We start from the raw sequence: 9,937 nt of genomic DNA, 5'->3' as shown, positions 1-9,937 counted from the left end.
GACGGGCCCCGCCGCGTCCGTAATGAGGCAGCGCGACGGGGACAGGGACGGGGGATGTGCCACCCACACCTTGCCCTCCCCTGCCCGCGGCAGGGCTCCGCCCGCTGGGAGGGGGACAGTGCCCGGAGCTGGGCTGGGACGTGCCGGGATGTTGCTGGCCCCGGGGCCGGGGCTGCCCTGGCCAGCTAGCCAGCCCCGGGGTCAGCTGGCTGGCCACCAGCCAGCGGCTCAGCTAGCCAGACAAACGGACGGACATCTGGACAGGCAGCCTGACTGGTGGTCTACTGGCCAGCCAGCCTATCAGCCATCTAGCCAAACACCCAGCCAGGCAAGCAACCGGCCAACTGGCCGGCCAGGCAAGCAACCCGCCAGCCAGCCAGCCCAACCCCAGCCACCGACCCATCCAGCGACCGGCTGGGTGTCCCACGAGCCCACTCACTGCCTGGGAGCCAGCTGGCCACCGACCACCCAGCTCACCAACCAGCCCTCCACTTCTTCCAGGCCAGCAGACAGTTGGCCCTCCCTGCCACAGCTGAATGTCCCCCTCCCATGGCCCCTTCCGGAGCCCATCCTGAAGACACAGTTGGAATTTGGGGACAGCAGCCAAACTCATCGGGGCCTGCAAATGGCCGCTCCCTCCCCAGGCTCGTCATTGCGGCCGACATTGGGCTCATCGGTTGTGTCCAGCTCTGTCTTAATTCCAGCTGAGACACGCCTGGGCTGAGCCACGGTGGCAGGGCCAGGTGGCAGGTCCCTGTCCCTGTCCCCCTGGCCAAGCGTGGCCCTATGGGCAGTGTCTGCCACAATGCCAGGAGGGGAAACTGAGGCACGGCACAGTGCCGGCCCCACGAGCCCCCTGCCCTGGCCCGACCACCCTTGCCCTTCCCCGAATCCTCCTCCATGAGTTCCACAGCAAGGGGAGGTGGTGGGCGCAGCCACCCCCGGCCAAACCTGGAGCATTGATTGTCCCCGTCCCCGCTGCCGGCGTCCCCAGCACGGCCCACCCGCCCCCGCGCCGCGCTGCCAAAGCAAACAGCCGAGGGCTCGGCCGGCATCGATTCTGCGGGAGCCGCTGTTTGCTTAACCTTTGCAGAGGAGCGGCGGGCGTCGAGCGGAGCCGCAGCCACCGCCACCGCCGCAGCCACCGCCGCGACAGCTGCAGCCACTGCTGTCACCACAGACACCGCTGCACCACAGCCACCGCTGCCACCGCTGTCACCACAGCCACCGCTGCCACTGCTGCCACCACAGCCACCACAGCCACTGCTGTCACCACAGCCACCGCTGCCACTGCTGCCACCACAGCCACCGCTGCCACTGCTGTCACCACAGCCACCGCTGCCACCACAGCCACCGCTGCCACCGCTGCCACCGCTGCCACCGCTGTCACCACAGCCACCGCTGCCACCGCTGCCACCGCTGCCACCGCTGTCACCACAGCCACCGCTGCCACCGCTGCCACCGCTGCCACCGCTGTCACCACAGCCACCGCTGCCACTGCTGTCACCACAGCCACCGCTGCCACCGCTGCCACCACAGCCACCGCTGCCACTGCTGCCACCACAGCCACTGCTGCCACCACAGCCACCGCTGCCACTGCTGTCACCACAGCCACCGCTGCACCACAGCCACCACAGCCACCACTGCCACTGCTGTCATCACAGCCACCGCTGCCACCACAGCCACCGCTGCCACCGCTGCCACCACAGCCACTGCAGCCACCGCTGCCACCACAGCCACCTCTGCCACCACAGCCCTACAGGCACCACAGCCACTACTGCCACCACCATCACTGTAGGCACCACCACAACCACTGCAGCTGTGACATCCACTGTTGTCACCGCTGCACTCACCACTGCAATAGCCACCACTGCCACCACAGCCACTGTGGCCACCACCACTACCACTGGAGTCACTGCTGTCACTGCTGCCATCGCTGCCGTCACAGCCACTGCTGCTGCCACCTCCCGCCTTTGTCCCTTTCCCAGCTCCTGCACTCCCAAATGTGCAGTTCAGAGCTGTGCCCAGGTGGATGGAGCTGGTTTGAGGGGCTGTCTGCACCCCCTCCCCATGAAGGGAGCACCTGAGGGGCTCCAGCCAGTGTCACCCGGGGTGTTGTACCCCCCATTCAGGGCTGCTCTTCCACGGCACTGCTGAGGCTGTCCTGGCTCTGCACCTGGCTGTAGGGCCACAGCCTGAGGACATGGTGGCCAAGGGCAGCGGCCTTGCCATGAGGACAGGGTGGTCCAGAGCGATGTGGTGGCCTGGGGTGGTGGCTATGCCAAGGGGACACAATGTCCTGTGGCAACGAGGTGGCCTGGGGCTGTGTCCCCACCATGAGGATGCAGTAGCCAGGACCGGGGATGTCCCCTGACCCTCCAGGTGAGGCGAGTGCCCTGATGCAACCAGCGTGGGCCTGTCCTCTGTGTCCCTGCCACCCTGTCCCCACACAGAGCCCCTTGCCCACCCGGGCCACCCCGTCCCCATGCTGATGGTGACTCACGCAGCCCGTGACCTCGCGAGGCGTATTTTTAGGCACTTGTTAAAACAGAAAGATAATGAGGAATAGGGGGGTGTGGAGAGGGGGGCAGCAAAAATGATGGAGGAAAGAACCAGGGAAACAGCTGGTGACATAATGGTATCAAACTTTGAGGGGGGATACGGTGCTAGCAGCACCCCCACCCCAAAATACTCTCCCACCTCCCCAGCCTTGTAAAGACCCCAGGAATAATTGCCTCCTTAAAGGTAGCTAATTGATTTCTGCTCGCTGATTAAAGCCTCTGCGGGAGCCGGGGGACATGCGGGGGCGATCGATGGCTGTCAAAAGTCTCCTTGGCCCTCCCCTCTTTTGGGGCGGGGGTGGGGCTTGTCCCCCGCGTGTCCCCTGGGGTTTGGGGCCATTGCATAGGCGTGAAGGGGATGAGGGGATGCACCCCCAGGGTTTTTTTAGGGGCAGGGGAGATGATGACCCTCTGGACCTCACAAGTGCCACTGAGGTTGATGCCACCTCGGTGTTGTCACCGAACCGCGGTGGCAGGCGGCACCGGGAGCGGCCCCGGGCCGCTCTGTGCCTGTGTGTCCGTGTCGCCCTCCCCCATCCCCGCGTCCTTCGCTCACCCCCGGCGCTGGCGGCGCCTGTCACTTGCCATCGCGTCCTGCTGTCCCCGCCGAGGCTGATGGAGATGGCAGGCGACGGAGCGGGCGCAGCCGCGTGTCCCCGTGCCGTGAGCCCGCCGGTGCTCGGCCCCGGGCGCGGCTCTTTCGCGCAGCCCGGCGGTGGCACCTGCGGGTGCCCCGTTGTCACTGTGGCCTTTGCCACCAGCGGTGACATCCCATCCCACGGACCCACGGCTGACCGCGATGGGTGCTTGGCCGCGTGGGTCTCACCTGGGCTATCCCAAAGTGTGGTCCCCCGTGGGAGGGGAAACTGAGGCAGCGAGTAGCGGCGGGCCCTGGGGACCATCCCACGTGGGTGCTCCTCTGTGGGGACACTGGTGACGGGTTCCAGGGTTGTCCCCAGCTCCACGGGGACGCTCGGAGTGCTCGGGGTCTGGCGCGGCGACAGGGGCCGGGGTCACCGAGGGATTGGAGGAGGGGGGTCAGTGGAGCAGCCGGGGCCGAGCCCCCGCTCCCTGCCTCAGTTTCCCTCCCTCGGAGAGGATGGGGGGGCGTTCCCGTGGGCGTGGTTACACGCACGGAGGCGTGTCTCGGGTGGGCGGGCGGGGCCGGGGGCGTGTCCCGGTGTGTGGGCGTGGCCCGTGCGGCGCGGGGCGCACCGGAGCCAGCGGAGCGCAGCGGAGCCGCCGCCGCCGCCAGCCCGAGCCCCCCCGCCGCCGCCGCCCTGCTCCCCCCCGCCGGCACCATTCCCTCCCCCGGGCGCCAGCGTGCCCCGGCCGGGCGGCGGCTCAGCCTGGGCCGCAAAACTTTGCTGGCGGCCGCGGCGGGGGTGGTGATGGTTCTGGTGCTGGTGGTGCTCATCCCGGTGCTGGTGAGCTCCGCCGGTACCGACGGCCGGTACGAGATGCTGGGTACTTGCCGGATGGTCTGCGAGCCCTACGGCCCCGCCGCCCCGCCGCAACCGGCCGAACGCGGCCCCCTCCCGCCGCCCTCCACCCTGGTGCAAGGTCCCCAAGGCAAACCGGGAAGACCGGGGAAACCGGGACCGCCGGGACCGCCCGGAGAACCGGGACCGCCGGGGCCGGTGGGGGCGCGGGGTGAAGCAGGAAGGCCGGGACCCCCGGGATTACCGGGACCGGGGGCTACGGGCGCGGTGAGCGCGGCCACCTACAGCACGGTGCCGCGGGTCGCCTTCTACGCCGGCCTCAAGAACCCCCACGAGGGCTACGAGGTCCTCAAGTTCGACGACGTGGTCACCAACCTGGGCAACAGCTACGACGCCGCCTCGGGCAAGTTCACCTGCGCCATCCCCGGCACCTACTTCTTCACCTACCACGTCCTCATGCGCGGCGGCGACGGCACCAGCATGTGGGCCGACCTCTGCAAGAACGGGCAGGTAAGGGCTGCCCACCCCGGCTCCCTCCGCGGGACCGGGAGCTCTGCTGTCCCCACGCACGGGAGAAGGGCTATGGGTGCTTCCTCGGGGTGCCCCGTCCTTTTCCTGGCCTCAGCGACGCGCCCTCTGGCTGTTCCGTCCTTGTCCCGGCCCCAGGAATGCCCCCCCAGGTTGTCACATCCTCTTGGTGCTGCTGATGGAGCGCGGGCGCTTCCCCAGGGCCCCGTCCTTTTGCCGCCCCAGCCGTGCACTCCTGGGTGCTCCATCCTTCTCCTGGCCCCAGGGATGCGCCCCCAGGGTGCCACATCCCTCTCCCAGAGCTGATTACGGGCTCTGGGTGCTTCCCCAGGGGCCCCATCGTTTTCCCAGCCCCAGAGATGCATCCCCGGGGTGTCACATCCTTTTCCCAGTGGCAATGATGGGCTCTGGGTTCATCCCTGGCACGCCACATCCTTCTCCCAGACACTGACATGCACGCCTGGGGTGCTTTATCTTTCTCTAAGTGGTGATGATGGGCTCTGTGTACACCCCCAGAATGCCCTATTCTTTTCCTATCCCTCGGGATGTACCCCCAGGATGTTCTGTGCCTCTCTCGGTGACAATGATGGGATTTGGGTGCATTTCCAAGGTGCCACATCCCTTTCCTGAGCACAGAGGTGTAACCCCAGGGTGCCCCGTTCTCCTCACGGTGACATGATGGACTCGGGGTGCACCCCCGAGGGGCTCTGTCCTGCTGCCATCTCTGGAGCCGCATCCCCAGGATGCTCCATCCTTCTCCCAGTGGCAATGATGAGCTCTGGATGCGGCCCCAGGGTGCTTCATCCTGCTCCCCGCCCTGAAGTAGCACCTCTGGGTGCCCTGTCCTTCTCCCAGGGACAGTGCAGTGTGTCCCATCCTCCTCCTCCTCCCGTTCCCAGACGCTGCCCTGTCCCTCTCCCAGCGCTGGGGACAGTCACCACCCACCCTGGCATTTCCCCGGGCGTTCCCTCAGCTCTTTCCTCGGCCACGGAGTTGTTCTTTGGGGTGCCTTGTGATTTCTCGTGGTGCCTTGGGGCACCCGCACAGCGTCCCCGGGGTGCCCCCCCGCCCATGCCATTGTCCCCGCTGAGGTCCCTGCGGGGACAGGGCAGGGACAGTGTCCGCGGTGGCCTCGGGGGGAGCAGTGCCTGCCCCGCTTTTGGGGGGCTGCACGCCCAGCCCGGAGCCGCCTCCGCTGCTGCCGCTGGGTCAGGAGAGACGCGGGGACACCGCGGGGGACACACACCCCGAGGGTGGCTCCATTCTTCCTCCCCTCTCCCGCATCCCCGCGACCTCATCCCGCTGGAACCCGCAATGCCAGGGCTCAGCTCGCCATCCACAGGAATTTCGGGTGCCCCTTTCCCACGCCATGTCCCCTCCCGCCACGCGAGGGACACGATGTTTGTGACCGCCGGGATGCCAGCCGAGCTCAGTTCCCCTGGATGCCACGGCAGCCGGCATTCCCGCGGGATCCATCCACGCTGCTCTCGCTTCCCAGCGTTTCCTCCGGCATCACAGCCCGCGGTGCATCCTTGTTCCGAGGATGCAGGACCCCGAATTAACCCAAAACGGAGTTTCCACCGCAGAAACAGCCGGGGCGTGAGCAGGAGCGGGAGCCTTGCCACGGCCACCGCGCCTCGGCTCCGACCTCTTCCGAGCGGGGGAGCACAGCGGGAGCCGCTCGGCAGCTTTTTCTCCATCCAAACAGTTCGAATTTCCTTTTATTTGGATTTTTATTGTCCTCCTCTGCCCTCCAACCTTGAATTTTGGGGGATGCCAGCGCCGCTTGGCACTTCTGGCTCTTTCTCCCAAGCAGCATCCGTGTAACTCTGCACTAAGCACCCCAAAACTCACCTCAATCCTTTTGCCTCCCCCAAAATCTTTTTGGGGACCACCCCAAACATTCCTGCCCCCCCAGCTCTGCCGAGCATCGTCATTCCTGGATGAATTTCCAGAAGCTATGGAGCCCCTTGTCAAGAGAAGCTGCGCTCGGGCGGGCGATGCAACTTAATTAAGAGCTTGTTAATTACTAACAAGGCATCGCCGCATCGATATCTATAAAGAAGATCCCCCTCAATGGCTCAAATAATTTAAAAATGGGGTTGTTTAGGGGGTTGCTGCCAAAAATCCCCCGTCCCTGGCATGGCGTGGGGTTCCTGGCAGGTAAAGGTCGATCCTGTTATATTCAGAGCGAGTCAGAAGTTGGGGGGGGGGCCCTCTGGCCCCCAAAAATCCCCTGGGTGCTGCTGATTTGGGGGGCTGCCGATCACCGTTGGGTCGGGGCTGGAGTTAATGAGAGCCAGGGGAGCTGCTGCTGGTGGTTAATTAGCATTAATTATTATTTGTATTAGCCCGTAGCTGAGGTGAGGGCAGTGGGAGGTGGACGGACAGAGGGACAGATGGATGGATGGATGGATGGACGGACAGGGCTGGTACTGGGTGATTTTGGGGTCACCATGCTGTAGAAGGTTCATCCACAGCTCAGGGAGGGTCACAGCCCCAGGGGACTGTTGGGGACAGTCCCCAAGGACATGCTGGGGGTCCTGGGGGCTCCCACTGGCCTGTCTGGGGGTCTGGGGGGGAGGGGGGCATCTGCTGATGCACCCAAGGGCTCTGGGGGGCACCTGCTGCTCTGCCCAGGGAGGTCTGAGGGGGGCACCCCCGCTGTGCCCAGGGTGCTGGGAGGGCACCCAGAGCTGTGCCCGAGCACCCTGAGGAGCTGCTGCGTTTCTGCCACGCCTCGGGGGTGCTGGGCCGTGGTGGCACGTGGGGCACGCGGTGTCCCCGAGGTGTCACTGCACGTGGCAGCACCCACTGCCCCCCGTCTGCCTGAAAGCTCCTGGGTGCAGCCACCTTGGGGACCACTCCAGAGTGTCCCCAGCACTGGGGACGCCCCCAGCATTGGGGTCAGGGAGAGCAGCTGCAGCAGAGCCCAGGCTGAGGCCATGCCACCCCCACGGCTCCCAGCTGTGCCGTGGGGAAACTGAGGCACAGAACAGGAGAAGGGGGTGAGGCCATGGCGGGGGCCGTGGTGGCAGCCTCCCTGCTGTGCCGCTGCGGTGCCGGGAGCGGCTGAGCCCGGGCCCAGCGCTGCCATTTATCTTCCCTGCTTAGCGAGGGCTGGCGGCCGCGCCGTGATGAGGCGGCTCCCTAACGAGGGAAGACGGATGGCACCGGGCAGCTCCGGCGGTGGCGGGGGGGACGATGGTGGGAGCCAAATGGCTTTTCCCGGCTCTCCTTCCTCACGGCTTCTCCCTTCACTCCTGCTCCTCAGCAGGACTGCCCAGGACAGGCAGCGTCCCCTGGAGATTGGGGCGCTGTGACTGGCTGGGATTCAGGGTCCCCTACTGGAATGGGGACCCTCGCGGTGGCAGGGTAGACACAAGGGTGACTTTGAACAGGGTGAGAGTTGCTGGTGGCATGAGGGACACGGCTGCGTGGGCAAATCCTATGGGATCACCAGCCTGGCCGTCGGTAGGTGCCAGAATTAACAGCGTCCGACCCCAGCACCACAGGCTGCCGCTGGGCTCGGGGAGGTGCAGCTGGGCAGGACTGGTCCCCTGGGGACCACTGTCCTGGGGGCGAAGGACAGCACTGCGTGGGGACAGCCGTGCTTCTCCCGGCGCTCCGGGACACCGCAGCCGCTCGCCGGTGCCTGCCCGCCCCGCGCGAGCCAATTAAGAGCCGATTCTCGTCGGTTGTAATTAGCGGCACCTTCTCCAGGCGCAGCGCTTCTGCATTTCACTTGGGATTTCACCAGCCGCCTTGTCACTGTCACCCAGCGCCGCGATCTCCCCGCGAGGCGCCGGCAGAGATTTGATTACCCAAAGAATTCTGCAGCGGCAGCGGGCTCCAGCCGCGGAACCGCTTCCCCGGCCGCTGACGGCTCCTCTGGCTCTGCCGCACCCCGGAAACCTTTATGGGGGAGCATCCTGCCCCGCAGCGGGTGCGGGTCCGTGTGACGGGGCTGTGAGCTCGGCCCTCGCCACACGCTCACGGTCCCTGTGCAGCTCCCCTGTAGGGGAAGAGCTGGGGGTGCGCTGGGTTCCGTGGTTCGGTTTGGGACTGGGCTGGGAGATGGGGTCCTGTGTCCCAGGCACGGTCCTGTACCAGACCCAGAGATGGGGTCCTGTGTCTGAGCTGGGGTCCTGCATCCAAATCCGGAGTCAGAGTCCTGTGGAAGAGCCGTAGTGGAGCTGTGGTCCCGTGTCTGACCCACGGTCCTGTATCCAAACCTGGGGTTGGGGTTCCGTGTCAGACCTGTGGTCCTGTATCAGAGCGGGGTCCTGTGTCTGGGCTGTAGAACTGCACCTGAACCCAGAGCCGCGGTGCCGTGTCCGTGCCACGGTGCCCATCAAACCCAGAGCCGCGGTGCCGTGTCCATGCCACGGTGCCCGTCAAACCCAGAGCCGCGGTGCCGTGTCCGTGCCACGGTGCCCGTCAAACCCAGAGCCGCGGTGCCGTGTCCGTGCCACGGTGCCCGTCAAACCCAGAGCCGCGGTGCCGTGTCTGGCCCGCCGGGTCGGGAGGGGCTCTGCGCGGTGCTCGGCGGAGCCGCCTCCACCCGGGGCCCGCTCACCCACGGCGGGGGACCCAGGGCACCCCACGCTACCCCGGGGCGGGTGGATCTGATGTGTCCCGTGGGCTCCGCGGGCCGAGGCGTGCCCTGAGCCGGTCCCGCGGTGTCCCCTGGGCAGGTCCGGGCCAGCGCCATCGCGCAGGACGCCGACCAGAACTACGACTACGCCAGCAACAGCGTCATCCTGCACCTGGACGCGGGGGACGAGGTCTTCATCAAGCTGGACGGGGGCAAAGCCCACGGCGGCAACAACAACAAGTACAGCACCTTCTCCGGCTTCATCATCTACTCGGACTGAGCCCGGAGCGCGGCGCCGCCCCCGGCACCCCCGCATCCGCCCAGCCCCGCGGCGGCGCCCCGGCACCCCCGCACTGAGCCCCCGGCCCCACGGCACCCCTGGGCCGTGGTTCTGTTCCCTGCTGCCTCCCAGCTCCCCTCGCTCCTGCCCGGCCCCACGGCACCCCCGCCGCGGTCCAGCCCACGGATCCCCCCTCCCCGCGCTCCCGGCTGCCCTCGGTGCCCCGAGCCCCCCTTTCGCAGCTCACACGAAGGCTGCCAACCGAGGGCTTGGGGCGGCAGAAGCTTGGGGGCGGCAAGAGGCTGGGGGTGCCCCCCGCGCTGCCCCACGGCCCCCCCATCCCCCTTGCCCCCTTGTGCCGCCCCTGCTCTCTGCCCGCCCTGGGGCGATGCCGAGGGTCTCGGGAGGCTCCGGCTGTACAGACGCGCGGTGTCCGCACGGCCCCGGCCCGGGGGCTGTGTTGGGGCGGGGGAGCCGCCGTCCTGCCCCCCGCCGGGTGACAACATGGTAAAGCAGAGCTGTGATCTCT

General features: G+C 67.0%; 2 protein-coding genes across 2 annotated transcripts; both read left to right on the top strand.

The window, feature by feature from the left end:
* Nucleotides 1–966: 966 nt before the first annotated feature.
* On the top strand, nt 967–3,695 carry LOC146765225 (uncharacterized; the record flags this gene model as incomplete). Its single annotated transcript, XM_085561998.1, has 1 exon — nt 967–3,695. A coding segment is annotated over one exon (1,191 nt), but the record flags the coding sequence as incomplete, so codon positions are not given.
* Nucleotides 3,696–3,769: 74 nt separating this feature from the next.
* Nucleotides 3,770–9,937, top strand: C1QL1 (complement C1q like 1). Its single transcript, XM_021539875.3, has 2 exons — nt 3,770–4,513; nt 9,229–9,937. The coding sequence occupies exons 1-2, from the start codon at nt 3,953–3,955 to the stop codon at nt 9,406–9,408; spliced, it is 741 nt and encodes a 246-aa protein (XP_021395550.1). The 5' UTR covers nt 3,770–3,952; the 3' UTR covers nt 9,409–9,937.

Source organism: Lonchura striata, chromosome 27 (genome assembly GCF_050655825.1).
Source record: "Lonchura striata isolate lonStrDom1 chromosome 27, ASM5065582v1, whole genome shotgun sequence".
Taxonomy (NCBI): Eukaryota; Metazoa; Chordata; class Aves; order Passeriformes; family Estrildidae; genus Lonchura; species Lonchura striata.
This window is presented reverse-complemented; position numbering and strand designations above follow the sequence as displayed.